This window comes from Lepisma saccharinum, chromosome 10, assembly GCF_977018435.1.
Source record: "Lepisma saccharinum chromosome 10, izLepSacc3.1, whole genome shotgun sequence".
In the NCBI taxonomy this organism is placed as follows: domain Eukaryota; kingdom Metazoa; phylum Arthropoda; class Insecta; order Zygentoma; family Lepismatidae; genus Lepisma; species Lepisma saccharinum.
Window position 1 is genome coordinate 8,452,518 of NC_139238.1, and position 21,474 is coordinate 8,473,991.

The window sequence follows — 21,474 nt, forward strand, 5'->3', positions numbered from 1 at the left end:
CTACGGGTCTGAACTTGACGAAACTGAGAAATGCAGGAATTGAGAGCGAAGCGAGAAAGACAATTTTACGAGATTTATTTCTATTTGCATAAAGTTAGAAATCGAGGGGGGTAATTGCTCCTCTGTACCCCCTAGCACCCCCTGTGGTTGCGCCACTGGAAAATGCGTCCCAACATCGTGTTATTGACCATGCACAGTACTCACATAGACTTTGATTTATTCCCAATAGAATAGTTTAATGCTTCTATTTTAGATAACAAATTTCAAGTCTGGCTATTACCTCGATAATATGCGTACATCTCGATGTCGTGTTAACCTTATTTATTTTGTAAAAGGATACTGAAATAAATACTATGGTGATTTCTTTTTTATCTGAATCTTTCGACATCCATTTTGAAAGTATTGAAATATTATCAGTACGTACGAATTTTGAAAAAGAAGAGAAGAAAATCGATGCTAGAGTATGGTAGTTTGAATTGGTCTGTTGCGGCTATTGTGTCTAGTAAGAAGTGGTACACTTCTGCCATCTAGCGAGAAGAAGTGAAAGCTGTTGTACCAAAGCATGCTTTCGTTTGAGGCCAGTAAATAAAGTGAAGAATTAGCTTATGAGTATAAAAATTAGTAGAAAGGTAGTTTTGAAAGGGTGGGATTAACTACTGCACTGTGGCCCCCACTGTGAATCGCTCACGATACGGGGCCCCTTCACTCAAACTTGAAAATTAATTTTACCAGCACAAATGCAATGCACTTAAAATTCTAGGGTAAAAGAAATAACTTAGGAAGTCTGGTAATATAATTTAACATTAAATTTAAGCGAACATGCACGCTTTGGAGAAGGAACAAAGCTCTCGAAAATTAAATTTGAAACAGTTTTTGGAAATTTACTTTTTAAAAGTAGCGCAATTGCACTTACAGTTACTTGGTTCAAGCAAATGAGTCACAGTTACTCAATTAAAGAAATAACTCTGTTCCAGTTACTGGTATTGGAAAGGAACACTGGCGGCAATTAGATGGGGGGCCTGGGTTGGCAATTGTCCCCCCACTTTTTTATTCCCGCAATATGGCCTTTTAATGCTAATTCTTGTCTACCAAGAGAAAGTACTGCCTTTGCCCAATTGCCGCTACTGGAAAGGAACTAATATACACTTAAGTCTTCCTATATTTACATTAGTCAACAAATTAAAAATAATAGAAGAAGGAATCAGGTTTGCTTGAATGATTTTAATTCGAATAATGGTACTTGAATAATGCCACTACTTTGCATGTGGTGGCATCAATTCCACTTGCACTCTTTCTCTTCCATTTCAAGCTCAACAAGATCTCGATAATAGCTAACTTCCTTCTAGCTCAACTAGCATGATTCAAATAAAGAATGTAGAAATCCAGAAATAACATTGAAATGTTCACCCGCAATTAGAAATTACGAATTGCAACCAAGCGTGGATGTTCTAAATTAGCCTAGCTTCCTTGCTTTGAACGTTTCCACGAAAATCCTTTCGCCTTAGCATCCAGAGAAGACATACAGTTGGATAGAAAGTTGTCAAGTTTAGCTCTTACCACAAGTTACAAATTTTCAAGTTAATTTAAGTGTCGTGAAGTAACTGTTGGTAACGTCACTTATATTGCAAAAAGTAACAGCCGCTTACTTTTAAAAGTATCTAATTACCAGCTATAGTAGCCACTTAGAATTGCTAAAGAAAGTAACTGTTACTTGTAACTAGTGACTTCTGGACACTAATTGAGAGTTGTATCTGATGAGAATAGATAATCCTGGATGAAGCATTTAATAAACTATTTTACATTTATCACCACCCTCAATTCCTTTGAGGAAAACTCCCTGGAGGAATCGAGGCTGATGTGACCGCCAGTGGAACGTATTACGTAGAGAGTCCTATGCGTCTAGAGAATGTTCATTGAAAATAAAGATGTTAAAATTATTACCAGAATGCTTCAAGGAAAACTGATAAATATATATATTAACATGGCTTTTATTACACGTCTTGTGAAAACAAATTGCAAAATATACTAATGGTAACAGAAATCCTTTGGAACCCTTCTCCCGTTCCATTAAACACGCAGGTTAACTTGAATACACACACTAACTCTACTGTTTTACAAATTAGATCTAACGAACTCTACCTTTACATAAATAGCGTTAGTGTACGTGCAGTGTATCTGATCGGCGTGCTACCCAGAACTCGAGTCAGGAGTGTCCCCCAGCCTTCCTGGTTGCTCTTGAACACTCGAGCTCGTATTGCGCAGCACCAATCAGATCACGCCTGACGTCATATCTACTTCTTATTTTTAACCCTAGAGCTCGCTAGTGAACACAAGTATTTTCCGGCTACTTAACAAAAACATGGAGTGGTCATACATTATGTCAGATATTATTTATATTTTCATGTTCTCTTTTCAGTGTGCAGTCCATACGCATCAACTTGCCCTGGACACCCAGCTCTTCCTAGCAGCTCCTGTTCTGTCGTACGCGCTTTGGAGGTGGCCTGTTTGGGGCATATTGCTTCTCTTCAGTCTGAATGTCATTTCCACTTCTCTGAGATATTTCGTCACTCTCCTCAACGAACTATCATTAGTGTTCTATCATGGCGTCAAGTAAGTACTATAAAACGTTTTTGCCCTCCCACTTTTCCATCTACTATTATCGTTTTCGATTCTGTAATTTGAATAGTATGAAATAAATAGGACCGGACGGTATCGGTATAGGAAATTATAGGTTGGATTTTATATAACGATACCAACCGATACTTCTCTGACGGTTTGCTGGTTTGCAGGGTCCGCAAAATTGCCACGCGGAGTATAATTATCCTAAAACTTATGCACAATTGAAAGTTTCCATTTACGTTGCACAAATACTGTGTGAAAAACTGTACTCTGTGATTCCATAACAGGTATTTTAATATCGACTCATACCCTTAGGTACATTTTGGGAATGTAGCTCACTAATCATCATTCATCCTTGATGGTAAAGCACTCTCTGCTCGTGGTGATCTTGGTGGTAAGGCTCAAGAGGTACTAAATTTACACACTTGAATGGCAACACATGACACTTGAGTTTCACACCCCTAAAGACTGTATCACCATGGCTAATGTAAGGATATACCTGTCTCTGTACTGCAACTGAAGATCTGCTGGGAGAGGTTATGCTTGTGACTGTACGTAGAGTCTGACTTGCGACTAGCGTTAACACGTTCTCCCTAGAACCTCCTCCTCTCTCTTTATTCAGTCGTGTATTGCTCCTCAATCACTGAATTAGAACTGACCTCTTTCTCCCTGCCTTTCAGACATTTATTGCAATTCAATTTACTAAACAAATGCACACTCAGGCCTGTAGCCTCTTCCTGGATTTTGCTTGTTTACATGTTTATACCTCTGATGACCAGGAAGAACTTCAGTGCTGTCTGACACTGCATTCCTCTGATGTTTCTGAATATTTCCTGATTGGAAAACGATGGTTGAATGACTGGAAGTTGGAGTTCGTTGTACATAATAATTAAAACATACTACGGAACGTTACGATTGTGCTGGGCAGAGCGGTAGCGAAGGAGTGAAGAATTTTCATAGCATGAGACTGCCAGGGTTAATTCTCCTCCGTTACCACTCCAACCAGGCACTGGGAAAGGGTTGCTGCCATTTACTATTGCTATTCTTGGTCGACAATGAAAATAAATAGCTGTCAATTTAGACTAGAATCTATTCTATAGAATGACATAAACAAAATTAAGAATCACAACACTCCCACCCATTTGTTTTACATACGATGAAACCCCGTTGGCCAAAGAAAAGAAAATATTTGAATTGTGAGTTTAGTTCAGTTCGTGCACGTTAAAAATTCAACTTGATAAATTGGAGGTCCACACGCTAAGCTTCCACATTTCCTCTGTCCGTGAGGGTCTAGGAGACTCGGGGCGATAGTAGGAAGTTCCACTGCCACTACTGCAGTGGGGCTTGACTTACGTGTCTGGATCAGCTATCCTTGCCTACAGAGCACTAAATTGTTCTGGTGATATGAGTTCATCTTCTCGTATTGTAGCACAACTCAGTGGAAGATAAATCCTCCCATCCACTGTATTCTTGTGTCGTCCACCTCACCAAAAGACACAAAGGAGCTCGAGGACAACGAACGTTCTTCTCCTTTCCACACTTAACACAGTTGCACTCCACCTCTCGTCAGATTCTCAAACACACTCTCTTGGAAAACGTACGTTTCTCTCTTCCAACAAAATTTCTTAAAAAGAAAAGAAAAGCCAATCAGTCCGTCAGTTCTATCGCCCTTTGGCTCCTCTGTTCTCCCTTGGACCAATGGTCAACCGTCTTTCATGGTTCCTCTCCATTTACCGGGTTTTGCACAAGAAAGAAAAAGAGTCCCTTCTTGAAGAGCCCCTTTCACATAACACACACAACTGCCAACTCGTGTCCTTATTTACCCCTAACTTAGTTCCTGTACAAATTCTTTGTTGTAGCTTTAGTACTCTATTATTACATGTATAACCACCCTTCATTCCTATGCAAGGTATAGAGGATTCTATTATTAATTAATTGTCCAAATGATGAAAATGTAAAGTTTTGTTACTTATATAGGGGTTTGGTTATACTGGATCCTGGGGTGTCGCTGGAATGCAGGAGTTGGGGTAGCCATACAGCCTCTCTGTCTTCTGGAGTGACAAAGAAAAAGACAAGAAACGGTCGACTAAGAAAAACGAAGAAAAAAAATGATGGGCTTGCCAAAGAGGAAAGAAAATATGAAAAATTAAAAGCATAACACTACTAATAATAACAAAACAAAGGTGCGCAGTACACGATATTCAGATGCACTTCTTGGATAACTTGAAACAAAGCTCGGCTAGCTTTCCGCTCATGAGTAATTGGAGTGGAATAGTCAGGCACTAACATTAATTAAAATTTAAACAACTTTTAATTTTTACAATTTCCAAGCATCGGTATCGGTGGGTATCGGTAAAAGTAACGGTATCGGCTCAGTCTCAGGAAAAAAATAATAGGTTCATGGCTGCAGCAACACAGGCCTTCCACCATCAGTCCCTATCCTGAGCAAGATCTATATACTCTTTTCCATCCTTACCGATTTCCTTTAGGTCCATCTCAACGTTGTCCCTCCATCTTCGTCTTGGCCTTCCTACAGGTCTCTTACCATCAGGTTTCCCAACAAGAATCCTGTGAACTCTTCTTTCCTCTCCCATTCGTGCTACATGGCCTGTACACATAAGTCTTCTTGATTTAATCATTCTAATAATATCTGAACATGAATACAAATTATGTAGTTCTAAATTATGTAACCTTCTCCACTCACCTGTCTCCTCATCCCTTTTAGGTCCAAAGATTTTCCTAAGGATCTTATTTTCAAATACTCTCAATTTATGTTCCTCTTTCAATGTAAGGGACCAAGTTTCGCATCCATATAATAATACAGGCAAAATTACTGTTTTCCATATTTTAACTTTTACTTTCTTAGATATTAAACGAGAAGACAAAAGTTTATGAATAGAAAAGTAACATGCATTTCCTGAATTAAGCCTACTTTTTATTTCCTCTTTAATATAATTGTCATTTTTTAATGAATTTGAATTTGGAAACTGGTTTAAACTAGTTGTTATCAATAATTAGATTTTGATTATTACCTAACACTTAGTTTCGGCCTGTAAGCATATATTTACTTTTCTCTTTGTTAACTTCCAAACCTATCTCTTTAGCAGTTTTGAAAAATATTTTAGCATTATTCTTAATTGTATTTATATCATCCCCTAATAAGTCTATATCATCTGCATGTGCTAACAACTGAGTCATACAATTTAATTTTAGTCCTTCGTTAGTTTCTTTTTCCTTCCTAACAGCATATTCTGAGGCAAAATTAAAGAGCAATGGAGATAATGCATCTCCTTGTTTTAACCCATCATGAATTGTAAATTTGGCAGACACATTAATACCCACACGAATTTTACTTTCTGTTTCACTGGTGCATACTTTTATCATATTAACAAGCTTATTAGGTATTCCAAACTCTACTAATATATTATATAATTTATCTCTTTTAACTGAATCATATGCTTTTTTGAAATCAATGAACAGCTGATGGACATTTTGATTATATTTTCTCAAGTGTCTGTCTGATGTGAAAAATTTGATCTGTTGTTGATCTGATACGTTTAAATCCACATTGATAATAATCTATAATTTCATTAGCATATGGGGTTAGTCTTGTTAAGAGAATGTTGTTGGGAGTAGAGAAATTCCACGGTAATTATTGCAGTTCATTTTATCACCTTTTTTAAACAGAAGAACAATTATGGATTCTTTCCATTGTTGAGGGATTTCTTCTTTATTCCATATTAAACAAATTAATTTATGAATTTGACATATTAACGAATTTCCACCATATTTAATTAACTCAGCTTCTATTAAATAAATGCCAGGTGCTTTGTTATTCTTTGGCCTTTTAATATCATCTTTAACTTTAGTCAAGTTAAGTTCTGGAACTAAAGGTCCTGCTGTGTGTACTTCATTTATTTCCGATTTATCTGCTACATGAACATTTAAAAGGTCATTAAAGCAGTTCTTCCATCTATATAAAATATCGCTTGGGTCAGCTAGAAAATCACCGTCTTTATCTTTTATCAAGTTTACTTTAGGTTGCCACCCCTTTCTAAATTCATTTACACCTTTATATAAATCTCTGATATTTTAATTTTTGCTGTAGCTATGTTTCAATTTCGTTAATTTTGCTTTTCAAGTAATCTCTTTTTTTATTTCTAAACGTGCGGTTAGTTTAACTTCTCGCTTTATTCTATTATAATTGCTTAAATTTGTATCATCAGAGTTATTTAACCATCCAAGTCTAGCCTGATTTCTTACTTCTATTAGGTTATGACATTCATGAAACCACTGCTTAATTTTCCTTGGTTTATGGTATCCTATAGTTTCTTTAGCTGCTGATTCTATTACATTGCGTATGTGCTCCCAATTCTTATTTACGTCTGTTTCAATTATATTATCATCATCATTAAAATCCTGCAAAATATCGAATCAATTTGACAGTTTAATTTGCTAATCTTTCTTAATTCTATCATCAGCAAATTTTCCTGTATTAAATGTTTGAACCTTTTACATTTTGTTGCTTATGATTTATCACTGAGAGTCTTTCTTCTTAATTTAGAAATTACTAAATAATGGTCACTGGCACAGTCAGCACCTCTATGTGAACGAACGTCAATTATATTAGTATGATAGGTATCTACCTAGGTATAATCTGATTTGATTTGTTATTTAGCGTCGCTTTGGTGCCACTTTTATCTAATCGCGACGATGAGGATGAGTGATGACACGATGAAATTGATGAAGGGGAGCTCACAAAGAACACCCATGCTCAGGCCAGGCAAATTTCTCTCCTTCATCCAGGATTATCTACACTCACGGACACAGCTTGTCGTCCTTTCAGGCGCCTCTTCTGATTTCTTCCTGTCTTGTCTGGGGTGCCACAAGGGAGCGTCTTGGGCCCTATCTTATCCATCCTACACATGGACGATCTTCCTCAAAGACTTTCCTTACTTCCTGTCAATATACTCATGTTTGCTGACGACTGTACACTTTTCAAAGAAATCTCAACCCCACAAGATGCTGTGATTGAAAACAATTATATTACTACAGTTGCGACCCAAAAATATCGAGGTGTTATCATAGATGAAAAACTGAACTTTAAGGAACACATCGCAGCTGCAACTAAAAGTGCAATGCGCCTCTTAGGCCTCGTCTACAGATTCACTGAAATTGATACTCCAACTTCTCTTAGCCTATTTTTCAAGTCATTCATTTCTCCAATTCTCGAATACTGCTCTCCAGTCTGGGCCAAACAAATCTTTCTAGCATGGATTCCGTCCTCAGCTTCTTTACCTCCATTGTTCGTCATAGAATTCCTTCTCTGCGGCATTTTCAGAAACCTGACATCCTGACTACTTTGAACATCCAGTTACTGCAGACTCGATATGGCCGATATGAAATTTTTCTATAAACTCATCAAAATTATGATCTGAATTTCTACTTACAGAATTCAACTTCAAGTTCCCTCTTGATCGACCAGAAACACTGAATTCTTCCACAACTCTACCGCTAGGTTTTCCCTTATACAGCACTCGCTGTTCAATAAACTACCCGCAAAAACATAGACATTTTTGCCGCTGAAAGTATTTTCCGATCTTCTCTAAGAATGAATATGTAAATCTTATGTTTTTTCTTTGTTTATGTCTTATCATGTTTATATTTACCTTTTTTGTTTTTACCTAAAACCATCTTGACTTGTTCTTCTTGATTTATTAGAGTTTTCAGAGTAAAATGGCCTTACAGGTGCTGTATCTGAAACTTGGAATAAATAAATAAATATGGGACCCCCGAAATAATACAATCTGGATGGTCGTTGCACACATTCCATTCTTACAGAAATATAATAGAAGGGGTCTGCTCAATTCTAGTAGGTTATTTGGTTGATTCGGTTATCTCTGCCACTTTCGGATAATCGCGACGATGAGGATGAATGATGATAAGACGAAATTGATGATAGGGCAATCACAAGCACACATGCATATCACACAAGTCCCGCAGAGGATTGTACTAGCTGGGAGTTCAGACGCCAGATCCTCGTTAGCAGTCCAGGATGTGCCACGCGGAAGAGAGGTAGACATTTTGGCGTCTTCTGAAAAGTTCACTCTGCACAATTTTAAATAAGTGTTCCAAATACCAGCATGTTTGATTGATTGATTGAGTTGGTGTTTTAAGTCCACTTTTTGTACAGATAGGCTGACTGGACCTACAGTTTAAAGTGGGATCCGAACCACTATGTGCCTCAACCGAGTATCGAACCCGTGACCCCTTGATTACAAGGCGACGACGCTACCACTGCGCCATCGGGGAGGCCCATACTCGTATGTTGAACTAAAGGAAGACGTTTGCGCAATTCTATCCCATTTTGATATTTCACATGACCAACTTTCCATTAAAAACAATAGTTGACACCAAGATGGTCGACTTTAAAAATTAGCAGCCATATTGGAAACATATTGTAAAACGTTTCTCTGCTTTCCTACATCATGTCAGATTGTTTGATTTATGCCCCCCAGCGGGTATTTCTTTTTAAGAAAGTGTTAATTAACTTAATTCCTATGTAGGGTTACTGTGTTATTAGTAGGTCTCGGAAGATGAGGAAAAAACATTTTTCTTCCTAGTGTCCGAAGACGAGGCCCAACATAAATATATGTTCATTTTGGGTCATTGTAGGCCAGAAAAAGGTGGGTTTTATTTGTTCTTTTTTGCCTTTTTCGGCGTTTTTTGGCTTATTCGTCCTTTTTTAGCCTTTTTTTGGGGGGTCTTAACGGCTTTTGTTTTTGCAACTTCACCTTCTTTCGACTTCGTTTTTACTGCCCATTCTTAATTCGAATAATCACCAGTTCATTACCTCTTAAATATCCTTTCTGTAGTAAAGAAATAAAAAAAAATGAAAGAAAGAAATATATATTTGAACCATCCCTGAAACGAGAGAAAAACATTTTTGGACTGAAAGAAGATGCATTGCATTCAGATAGTTTCTTCGTACTGTGAGTTCCATGCCACCAGAATTTTTTATTTTTTTATTCATTAAATATGTAATTAAAACTGAAGTTATTAATTAATTTGGATCACATTTATATGTCCTTTTTTCCGTTTCTAGGTCCTTTTTTGATATTTTTTGGTCTTTTTATAGGTTTTTTTTTTTGGCAATTTATAGGTCTTCAACTTCCGAGACCTAGTTATTACAAAATACAGTTTTAGAATTAAAAAAAGTTTGAACCTCGTATATAAGTTTCTCGTAGGTGTACACTTTGGAGATTTGAAAACGTTCTTAGATTTGGAGATTTAGTTAACTAAAAAACATTAAAATTTGTTGTGAATATTCGTGTGAAGAAGACCCGGTTAGAGGGTGGAAACGTTACATTTTTATGTATATTTTTATACTATAAAAGTTTGCTTTGGTCAGCATTTTAATGTTTCATTAAAATGGAAACAAGGCTTAACAGTGTTACCAGTAAACTAAAAGTTTTCATCATTGAATTTTATAATATACATTTAGTAACAATATCTACCAGACCTTTTAGAGGTATTTAAATCACCAATCTGTTACGATTGTATTAGCAGTAGTATCTAAAGAATCGATAAATTTTTGCAATGAAAGATAACTTTTTCTTTGTATCTGGCTATAGTATGTTTTACTTTTTAATATATTTCTCTAAATGCATAGGTAATGTACAATAGTTCTTCTCCCCATCGACAGAGGGAAGAAGCTCTACAGGACAGCTAATTTGACTTACGGCGTTGCATCCCACAGAGCGACTCCATATTTGATTGGTATGGGTCTAGGGTACTGCTTGAACCACGCCGATAGAAGCATGAAGATATCCAAGGTACAATATAAGCATATTGAATTTATAAATGTTAACTATATTATAGCCCTTAACTTATTACATCAAATATTCGTAACTATATTATATGTTGGAATTAATGTATTTGGAACTGGGCGAGTGTATGGGAAATTGCCTGAGGAATGGCAAAAACAAGAATATGGGATATCAGATGAGATAAACTAGACTATAGAATGGACAAGTGAAATTATGAGGTACTGCGTGTTTAGGAATATCATTATTATGCTGTAGTTGTAGTTATGAAGCCTGGCCTTTAGAGCATTTAGTTCAGTTGACTACTATAGTGCGCGTCAAATCTCCTGCATATGGCCTTGAACGGCTGAACAGCACCAGCGAATCACAGACGTGCGGCGTTGCCGTGCTCTCCGTGACAAGGCGTTTCGCTCAACCACGCTGTCTCTTTTCCATGTGAGATTTCGACATGGCACCGCTGCAGTACGCTGCTATTGGCTATCGCCATATGCAGGAGATTTGACGCGCACTCGAGCCTATTCTCTCTCTCTCTCTCTCTCTCTCTCTCTCTTTTTTTCTCTCTCTCTCTCTCTCACACACACACACACACATACACTTTCGCTGTCACTATTTCAATACAAAAATAATTAGAAGTTTGTTTTTAAAAGAACACAAACCAGTTACCCATAATTCCTTGTTCTAGTTGCTACCAGATGTCGGAGTTGACTAGATTTGCCAATTGCTCAATACTATCAGAACATTTTTATGCATTTTATTATTTTGTATTATTAGAAATATGTACATTTTATTATATGTTATTATTATGTTAAATTCCGTAAATTAAGATTGTTTCATTTTTGGAACATTTACATATTTTTATTCATACCTCGTTATTTATTATCCATAAAGAAATAACAATATAATATTCTTGAAACCGTGGTAGGATAATATTCTTGATCGCGACGGATTTAGTGTTTATTCTCTTGTAACCAACCGATTACAACTCAAGGTGGAAATCCATTGCCATAATCTACTAAACGAATAAGAATCCAACCTATGTACCTTTCAGATGGAGGCAGAATGGTATTAAGCCCCATTGTGGAATTTGTGAGGAGGACAAAGGTGTTTACCCCCAAAGTCAATGCTTTAAAATTATTAATTTGTTTGCCACTGCTTGGCATTACACGTTCGGCCGCTTGATGACGCAGTTGCAAGTCCAAAAACTTTATAGACACGCTTTGCATTGTGTCAATAAGTCTAGCTATTAGCTATTTCTTTTCCATCATATGTACTTCAGGTATATTATTTTTACAGGCAGTATCAAACCTTGGGTGGACTGTGAGTGGTTTGTTCTTGTATCTTGCCTTCAGCCAACCAGCTCACTTGGCGTACAGGAACTACCAATACGATGCCCAAGAGGCGGCGCTCTTTGCCGCGTATTCACCTTGGTTGACCTCCCTTGCTCTCAGCTGGATAATATTTGCTTGTCATGTGGGACATGGCGGTAAGTATCCTGATAAGTTTCTTGAAAAGTGAAAGAAAGGTACTGTTTAAGTCTGTTAATGTAATTGAAGTTTATTTTCTGCAAACTTCGACTAAAGTTTTAAGTCAATCTTTTAAATATATTGATCATATTCTGATAAACTTATTATTACATATTCACGTAGTATTTTTATACTATTTTTGGAAAGTGTACAAATGGTTGTATTGTAACCGTACTCTTTTGCATAAAACCTGTCAGCAAGAAGGCAGTGGCGTGCCAGGGATTTTCGAAAGGGAGGGGTTAGATACACTGTTTCTGGTAGTAAGCCCTCATTTCCTACCTTTAACGGTTTTTTTAGGAATACTGGGCTAAAAAGGATAGGTTTCCCCCCACCAATCCCCCCCTTGTGCACGCATCTGCAAGAAAGCTCCTTTTACATCTTTATTCACCCTTGCGACGGTGGTAAAATAAATCCACCACCTACTTGGTCAGCATCGTCAGCACATCAGGAGCAAGCGAACGAAAGCAAGTCTCTGCGCGAGTAGTGAGTCGAGAATGCTCGACCAATGAACACGTGCGAGGGAACAGGATTGCGTGGAGGGGGACGGCGACTGCAGCTATCAGCCTTTACAGCAGTGTACAAGTCCGGCCAAGGGAAACGAAACTAGCTGGGAAGTACGATTACAAACGCGAGAGGGGAAGCAGGTAGAACACTCATCAAACCACCCTGTGGCATTTTGCTTGTATTGGTTCGCTTGTTGTATTTATTACTGCTTGCTGTGTGTTCGTGACGTCTCTTACAATTCGGTACAATCTGTTTCCAAGTGGAACAAAGAAAAGTGTGACGTTTTGGTCCCTGTTGCACATTCTACAAAACGCCTTCGATATAATGCACAATGCCACAAATCATTCAGTTACTACATTTTCTTTATTATATTTATAATACTATGTGCAAGGTGGCGCGGAGCCGACTGACACATTTGATATGCTCATGCATGATTAAAGAAAGGAAGGACAATAAGGAAACTCGTATGTAATTGTACATTGAAGTATGCAATTTTATTACTAACAACTTACACAAGTTCATTTTTTGAAAATTACATTAGACAGGAGGCCTCCTTTGGCATCAATGCATTGTTGCATACGTCTCTGGAAGTTATCTCCGTAGTTCCTCATCAATAGCCGTTACTTCCTCAACAATGGCTTCTTTCAATTGTTGAAGAGTCGTGATATGCCTTCTGAACACGGTCTTTCATGAATCCCCAGAGACTGCTGGCGTGCCGAGCATTGTGGGCTACGTTCACTCTCTGCAAGTTCTCGGACGTACGCACTGTTGTTGGAGCTCCATGTTTCACATCCAATACACTGCCAGTTTCTTCAAATTTCTTCGCCCAAGCCAATATGATATTCAGAGACTGTACGTTACAATGTCGGCTAACAATGAATTGTTTTCTGAACAATCGCTGCACTCTAACCACTGACTTCGTTTCATAATAACTACGAACACAGAAAATGCGATGTTCAACGCTCCAACGGTCCATTATGACTGTTCCTGTCTTCATATGAAATGGCATCCTATCCTCTTCTCATTTCCCCCGCAATCCACTTCAAACTATCGCGCATGCGTAATATATTCAACTTTCAAATGTGTCAGTCGGCTCACTATTATTAGTGAATAGTATCCTGATTACTGCTGTGTACATTTGTGCTAATTATAAGATTTACTAAGGAGATCAATTTAATTGAATGATCCAAAATAAAGTTACTAGTTTACAAACAAGTTTATCTACTAATGTGACGTAAAGAATACTTTCCTGATATATACTATTTGCTTATATAGTATATGGATGGTTATCTTTTTCATTCTGTACCCTTACATAATTCGTAAACATCTCTACGTATTTTGGCGGCGATGTTACTACGTTTGAAACTTCATTGTTGTTTCCACAGCAGACCATTTTCACGGAACGCACTTCTTAACCAGAGTGACGTCACTCCTATTTTGCCAATGATCACGACCAGTTGGCGCATGCGCACTTCCGTCCATGGTCTCAGCTAAGGCAGCCAGACAGTATACTGCTTCTCTCCGCTCTACAGGAATGCTCGGCGTTGCTCCAGAGATTCCCGGAAAAGAGAACAGGAACTTAGAAAGCAAGAGTTCCACGTAATCAGCTGGTTCATCGCGTCAGGGAAGGAATTAAATGTGCAAAATAAAATGTAGGTGTAATCCACCTATTCAACTTATGCGAAGCCGACCCCGTGGCGGAGTGGTTAGCACATCGCGTTGCGACGCCAGTGGTCCCGGGTTCGAATCCCAGCCTGGGCATGGATGTTTGCGAGTGTCCATTCATCAGTTTCATCATGTCATCACTAGGGAACGGAACTTTATGTGCTAAAAATCTCAGAATTTTTTTTTTTATGTGTCATAAATCTTGAAAATATGTGATAAAAACAGGAAAATATGTGACAAAAATAATAAAAAAAAACCATTTGGTAACAAAAACAAAATATTACATGCATTTGAAACACCTGAAAAAGTTTCTAAATGCTTACCTCTTAGTGAGCTATTTTTTGGAAGAGTTGCAGTGGATCACCATAGCTTTTTTTTTTCCAAATTCTCCATTGTAAATTTGTGACGATTATCTCTAAAAAGCATCTTATTGTCAGAAAGATCGCTCCACGTCACAAGAAACAATTCTTGCACATTTGAAGCACGAAATGCCACTAACGCTGAAGTTTTCCAAAGCTTCCTCTACTTCACCTTCCAAAACACGTGCAATTTGGCACAAAGTTTGAAAACCTTGGTTTTTCCAAAAAAAAATTCTGTACATTTAGACATTAGCACTTGTGCGTTAGATCCAGTGGGGGTAATATTTTCCCCCAATAAGATCGTAGGCGAGGCGCCAGAAGTCTGCCAGCGAGCGCGTTCAAAGACAAAACAAACCTAACACTCTCGATATGAAAGAGGTGCGGAGAATAAACATTTTTCCTTCGAGGATTTCGAGGTAGCTGAAGTCAATGAGCGATTTTATGTATTTAAAATGAAAATTCGCAAAATATGTATTTACATACGGAAAACTGGAAAATATGTGTTTTTATGTAAAATAAAATTTGCTGTGTTGACATATAAGGCTATGATCAGAATTTTGGCAAAAACGAGGGGGTCTATCTTATCGCAGAAAAAACATATATTTACCTAAAGTTCCGTTCCCTAGTCATCACTCATCCCCATCTTCGCAAATTAGCCGAAAGTGACACAGAAAGCGAAGTAAAATAAAGCAAATCAATCAATTTATGCGTCATCTTTTATTTGATATTATGTTGTCTAAGTTGCGGATCAGTGACGGCAATTGGGTGCCAAAAGTAAGGGTCAAGGACAGTTTGCTTTCTCTTGGTAGGCAAGGCTTAGCGAGGGCGAAGCTGCGGGGAGGGGGGGGGCAAATGCCACCTTCAGCCCCTAATCGCCGCCACTGTTGCGGATGCATGACGGCATTTTTCCAAAAATGAAAATCATAACCCACAGGAACTCATTTCAAAGTTTCTATCTACAGGGTGTTTTCGGGCTGATGATACAAACTTTCAGGGATGATAGAGAAGGGCACATGTATCAATTTGAGATAAGGAACCCTGGTCCGGAAACGACTTAGTCGAAAGTTATAAGCGAAAATCGGTGTATAAAGATGGAATACTTTTATTACTTGCACAAGTTTCACAAGCTGCTACATTCACAACAGTTGTTCAAAGTGGCGTCCTCCAGCTTCGCTGCAGGCAGGACATCGTCGCACAAAGTTCTGTCGTACCCGTTGGAACAACCCCGAGGTCGTACGAACAATGTCACACGCAGCGAGAATTCTTGCCAGGAAATCCTCTTCAGTCTCGCTCGACAGGTGTCTCATACACAAGACTTTTCACATGATCCAACAAGAAGAAATCAAGTGGTGTCAGATCAGGTGACCGAGCTGGCCACGGAACAGCTTGTGAAACTTGTGCAGGTAATAAAAGTATTACATCTTCATCCACCGATTTTCGCTTATGACTTTCGACTAAGTCGTTTCAGGACCAGGGTTCCTTATCTCAAATTGATACATGTGCCCTTCTCCATCATCCCTGAAAGTTTGTATCATCAGCCAGGAAACACCCTGTATACCTAAAGTGTCTGATTACTAGTCTTTTTGTAGTTTAGGGGGACAATATCTCAGATACAACTTGTAGTCGTCCATCACGAGTACAGTTATTATATCGGTATGTCACTACTAGTTCAGTCAATTTGATGTCTTCGATTCCTAGTAGAAGCGTGTTGCACAATAGTTAGTACGCCTTCCCCGATGACGTAAAGGTACCGTCGTCGCCTTGTAATCAAGGGGTCCCGGGTTCGGGACAAGGGGGGAATATCCTGGCTGTGCGCCAGAGCTTCGTTAGCTTACAGAAATTCAGCTCAGAGTGCACAATTAGCAATTGAGTGCCTTCGGAGAAAATCAACCTTAAGATCCCTAAACTTATTACAAAGAAATAATATTAACTCTGGCTGACCCAAGGGGAGGGGGGAGCTGTAGCCTCACCGCCTCTATTTTTTGGATTTTTCAACTGTGATTTTTATTACAAAACATTGAATATAAATTACATTGTTCCCTAGGGTGTTCTCAATATATCTGCATTACTTTTATTCATACAAACTTAACTGTAATGTAAACAGGAGAAAAAATTCAATTGGTGGACCTATCAGGCGCCATCTTTGAATGTGTGTTATTTGAGACACTCATGCAAGTGACAGTGTGCAATTGGTTGGTAATGGTGGCAATTTTTGTAATTATTATAATTAATAAATAACTCAACAAAGGGAGAACAAAATGGTTTCTTGAATTTTAGTGATTAAAAAAAGTGGGCCTGTGCCCCTCCCCATATACAGCCCCTAAATTCCATAGCGCCACCTGTGTGAAGGTGTATTTCAGATAACTTGGTGTACTTTGAGAACACTATGTACTTTCACTGCAATTTTTGTGGTGTAATGTGCTGAAACGTGAAAATACATAGGGGTCCTTTTTTATAGTGCAAATATGTGTGTAACTTCAAGCATGACAGCTTTGGAAACTTGCAAAAACAAAATTGTGTAAATACTATTGATACAAAATCCCAACGTTCACAGCAGTATTTTTCTCTCCAGGATGGGTGGACAGGTTTCTCTCCGGACGGAATATGGTTCTCCTAAGTCGGATCTCATACGCCATGTACCTAACACAGTTCCCAGTGTTTTTCTACATCATTGGGAGCAAGAGGACGCCATCAGAATTCACCGCGTTTGAAATGGTACGTTTTTCTAAAATAATTTAATAATATTTATGTTAACTAACAACTACGATTGCATAACCATGGCATAACTTTCAAATGTTATTTGGTCGAAGATATTTAGCGTCATTAAGGTACAGTTCCGGGATAAATATTGATCCCAGACAAAGTAGATTACGTGGGCGAAAATGGTTGTAGGAAACCGAGAACTAGCATTATGCTCATCGGTAAACAACGTTTGGGACTCCTAATAATTTTACGAGCACCAATTTCCTTTTTCAAAGGATATACTGGGTGTGGAGATTACACCGACCTATAAACCATAAGCGCACAGAATCATTAAACACTTTCCACAGAAAATATAAAGCCAGAAAACCACTACAACTGAATAAAAGCAGAGAAATTTGTTTCTTCCATGGTGACGCGCATCCCCACAAAGTAGTATGCTTCATCCCCCATGTAGTCCAGACTTGACTCCATTGTGCAATTGAAAGACTTTCGGGTGTTCAGGCATTCAAGGTCAATGGTGAGGTATTTAACTGTACATGGCTGGATGCATGGGCTACAAGAAACTTTCGAAACGGTTTTCATAAGCTTACAGAATGTGGGTCACATTCTAGTCAACGAATCTGCTCTGGAAAATTGTGCGTTATATACACATATTCATTTCTATGTTAATAGCACTGGATTACGCAGCATTTTCTTTTCGCGAGGGGCTGGAATTGTAAAAATGGATAGTAGAACAAGCTCCTTTCTAGGCGGCTGTATATGCAATAAGATATTTTCACTCTCGAAAATGGCAATAGGCGGCGATTTTAATCGGGAATTTCATTCACCACTCTGTTTTTCCTCAGAATTATTCACTGCTTTTATTTGAAAATATCGATTTTCTCGAAATTACGGAGAGGCTGTAACACCATGCGCCCCCTGGGTACGTCATTGGTTAATAGAGGTGTTCTCTATTTGAATTTGAATTTAAAATTTTGGGTGCGTCAGCACTTAGGCTATTTTTTGCACCCGTCACGTTATGCGGGGTCCCCCTTTAACATACCTAAAATGATATAACTGTAATGCCGCATAACTAAAATCCTAAAATATTCTGACTTCGGTTAAAAGCTGAGGCTGCAAAAGGGCACTCAGCACACATAAGAACAAAACACAGGACAACACACACTGTCCTACGAAGAGTATACGGACCTTAGGTCCAGCACCAGAGCCTCGTTTGTCTGCAAAATGCAGTACAGGGTGTACCACGTGGAAGTGAGGTTGACAATTGGGTGTACTACGTGGAAGGTCACCCCTTATGCCCCGGTGTTCTCTACTAAAGATTAGTTTCTTTCGGTGACGAATTTATTAGTTTTTCTTATATTTCTGTTCATCCGTGTTAACAACGGATAAATATTTGAGCTGCAAGGATAAAATTTGGTACAACCGAAAAACGTGTTGAATTTTAAGGCTATAATTTGACTTTCCCTCTTATTTAATTCTCGAACGAAACTAGACATGCTGGTGGAAAATCTCGGTCTCGTGTCGACAAGTCTCGTTTCATTCTCGTTCTCTGGGAACTGCAGCCCCTCTCCGTACTACCTCCTAAATATGATAGGGCCTGTTTGGATGCTTGTGACTATGCTCCCCCCCCAAGTCTCCCACAATTGAACCCCATAGTTCATGAATCCTGTTACTATAAAAAAGTGATGTGTGTAAGCAGAAGCACTGCCAATTTGGGGAGTATTTAAATAACTAGGTCTAAACAGAGAGACAGTACAAGCTCGGGTGAGAGCTTTAAAGTATTGGCTTCTTCTGGCAAGGCAGGGTAACACGACACTGAAGGGTCATTGTCTGATAATGCAAGTAAGAGAAGAAAATACACGGAACTGGGCGAGGGATATAAAAAACATGTTGTACTCTATTAGGATGGGGTGGGTGTGGGAAACGGGAGGTAGGGTAGATACATCAGTAGAAAACCAAAGCAGAGAGAGACTGCTGGACATAGACAGACAAGAAATACTAGCCGACTGCCAGACGAAGACTTCACTAAGGAACCAACTGAAATCAAGGGAATGGGGCAAAGCAAGATACATAAATTTAGTAGGCAAAAAGAAAGGGAAGGGTTGGCATGGTTCAGACTGGGGGGTTGGAAACAAGTAAAAATGAAGCAGGGGAGACGATATGCTCTTTGTGCGGTGAGGGAAAGACGGAAGCATCTGCTATCTGCCTGCCTCTCTACGCGTGATTTGCGAGACAAGTGGGTTAAGAACGTAACAGGGAGGGAAATAATGGAAGTGATAGAAGATAGAAGAGGAATCATAAGTGAGAGAGTGCAACGAGTGGGGAGATATTTGTGGGAAGTGAGAGAACGACGAGGAAAGGCGATAGCGGATTCCGATAAGAGCGATGAAACCGCACAAAGTAACCTTAGCTTATAATACATGGACTGTGTAACCAGCACTGTGCTATATACGTATGGTGTGTGTGTGTGTGTGTGTGTATGTGTGTTTGTTTTTGTATCATATTTTCAAACATTTGTCAAAAGAATAACCAATGTGAATCAACCTGTAGTGCGTACAGCCAACGGCTCGCACATAGATGATCAAATATGATAGGGCCTCCCCGACAGTGGTTGCGTCGTCGCCTTGTAATCAAGGGGTCCCGGGTTCGACACCCGGCGGAGGCACAAGTGGTTCGATCCCACTTTGCACTGTAGGTCCAGTCCCGATTAGCCTTAATGTGCATAAAGTGAACTTTAAACACCAACTCAACCCTATGTATGATGACGCGGCGTAACCACAGCTCCAACTTCGATCTGAGCAAACCTTCTCTTCTCTTCTTCCAGGTATACATCATCGAGTTTCCGATCGTCATCGTCGCCTCCGTGTTGATGACCCTCCTCTTTGACCTTCCTATGCAAGACGTCAAGAGCATAATACTCGATGGTAAGCATCACGCGAAGAGGTTATCTAATAGACCACGTGACTCCTAGAACAGTTTTCCTATTTAGATATTCGGGTTGTTAACCTCCAGCGGTGACTTCGCAAGTTTAGCCTGTGACTAAGTGAGACGTCCATCTCAGTGCCAATAACTCAAGATCGTATAATGGGGAATCCATCTTCACAGGGAGGGTAAGGGGAGGCACTTGCTCCCCATGGAGTAAGGAGAGATTGTTTGTTTTCCTTCCTTCCCTTGACACCTTTTGTTTTTCTGTCCTTGTATCTTTATGCTAGGTTTGCGCCTTTGTTCCTCTCTCTTTAATATGTGTACAGTAGAGTCTCGCTTATCTGACATAAACGGGCTTCTTAAACCCAAAGGTTCATGGCTGCATCAACACAGGCCTTCCATCTGTCCCTATCGTGAGCAAGATCTATATACTCTTTTCCATCCCTACCGATTTCCTTTAGGTCCATCTCAACGTTATCCCTCCATCTTCGTCTTGGCCTTCCTACAGGTCTCTTACCATCAGGTTTCCCAACAAGAATCCTGTAAACTCCTCTTTCCTCTCCCATTCGTGCCACATGGCCTGCCCACCTAAGTCTTCTTGATTTAATTATTCTAATAATACCTGGACATGAGTACAAATTATGTAGTTCTAAATTATGTAACCTTCTCCACTCACCTGTCTCCTCATCCCTTTTAGGTCCAAATATTTTCCTAAGGATCTTATTTTCAAATACTCTCAATTTATGTTCCTCTTTCAATGTAAGGGACCAAGTTTCGCATCCATATAATACTACAGGCAAAATTACTGTTTTGTTTCTTAGATATTATACGAGAAGACAAAAGTTTATGAAGAGAGAAGTATCATGCATTTCCTGAATTAAGCCTACTCTTTATTTCGTCAAACTAATGTTATAATTTTACACATTACGAACCTGGTACAGTAATCATGTTTTACAACAATACAGAAAAAATAACTGGAAAAATGAACATACAGTTACAGAATTGTTTAAAGTTAAACACAGTACCTACGTCAAAAGTTCAGTCCTGTGATGATTGAAAGAAATTACTCCGTTGGTATGTCGGATAATACGGAATGTCGGATAAGCGAAGGTCAGATAAACGAGACTCTACTGTATTTCTTCTCGGCTACTTAATTTCTTCTTGATTATTTCTTTTACTGCATTTTATCTTCCATTCTATATCCACGTTTTCTTGTTTTACTATATCTCTCGCTTTCTTATTTCCCCCCCCTCTCTCTCTCTCTTTCTCTGTGTCTCGTACCTAGTACCTATAATTCCTCTTTCCTTCTCTCTCTCTCTCTCTCTCTCTCTCTCTCTCTCTCGCTTTTTA

General features: G+C 38.8%; 1 protein-coding gene across 1 annotated transcript in view; it reads left to right on the top strand.

Moving 5' to 3' along the window:
* Positions 1 to 21,474, top strand: part of LOC145993743 (O-acyltransferase like protein-like) — a 95,219-nt gene that overhangs the window by 69,600 nt on the left and 4,145 nt on the right. The window contains exons 9-13 of the mRNA XM_083129494.1: positions 2,417 to 2,610; positions 10,325 to 10,454; positions 11,739 to 11,928; positions 17,069 to 17,211; positions 20,024 to 20,123. Of these exons, the coding sequence (XP_082985620.1) occupies positions 2,417 to 2,610; positions 10,325 to 10,454; positions 11,739 to 11,928; positions 17,069 to 17,211; positions 20,024 to 20,123 (757 nt within the window). The remainder of the gene's footprint in view (positions 1 to 2,416; positions 2,611 to 10,324; positions 10,455 to 11,738; positions 11,929 to 17,068; positions 17,212 to 20,023; positions 20,124 to 21,474) is intronic.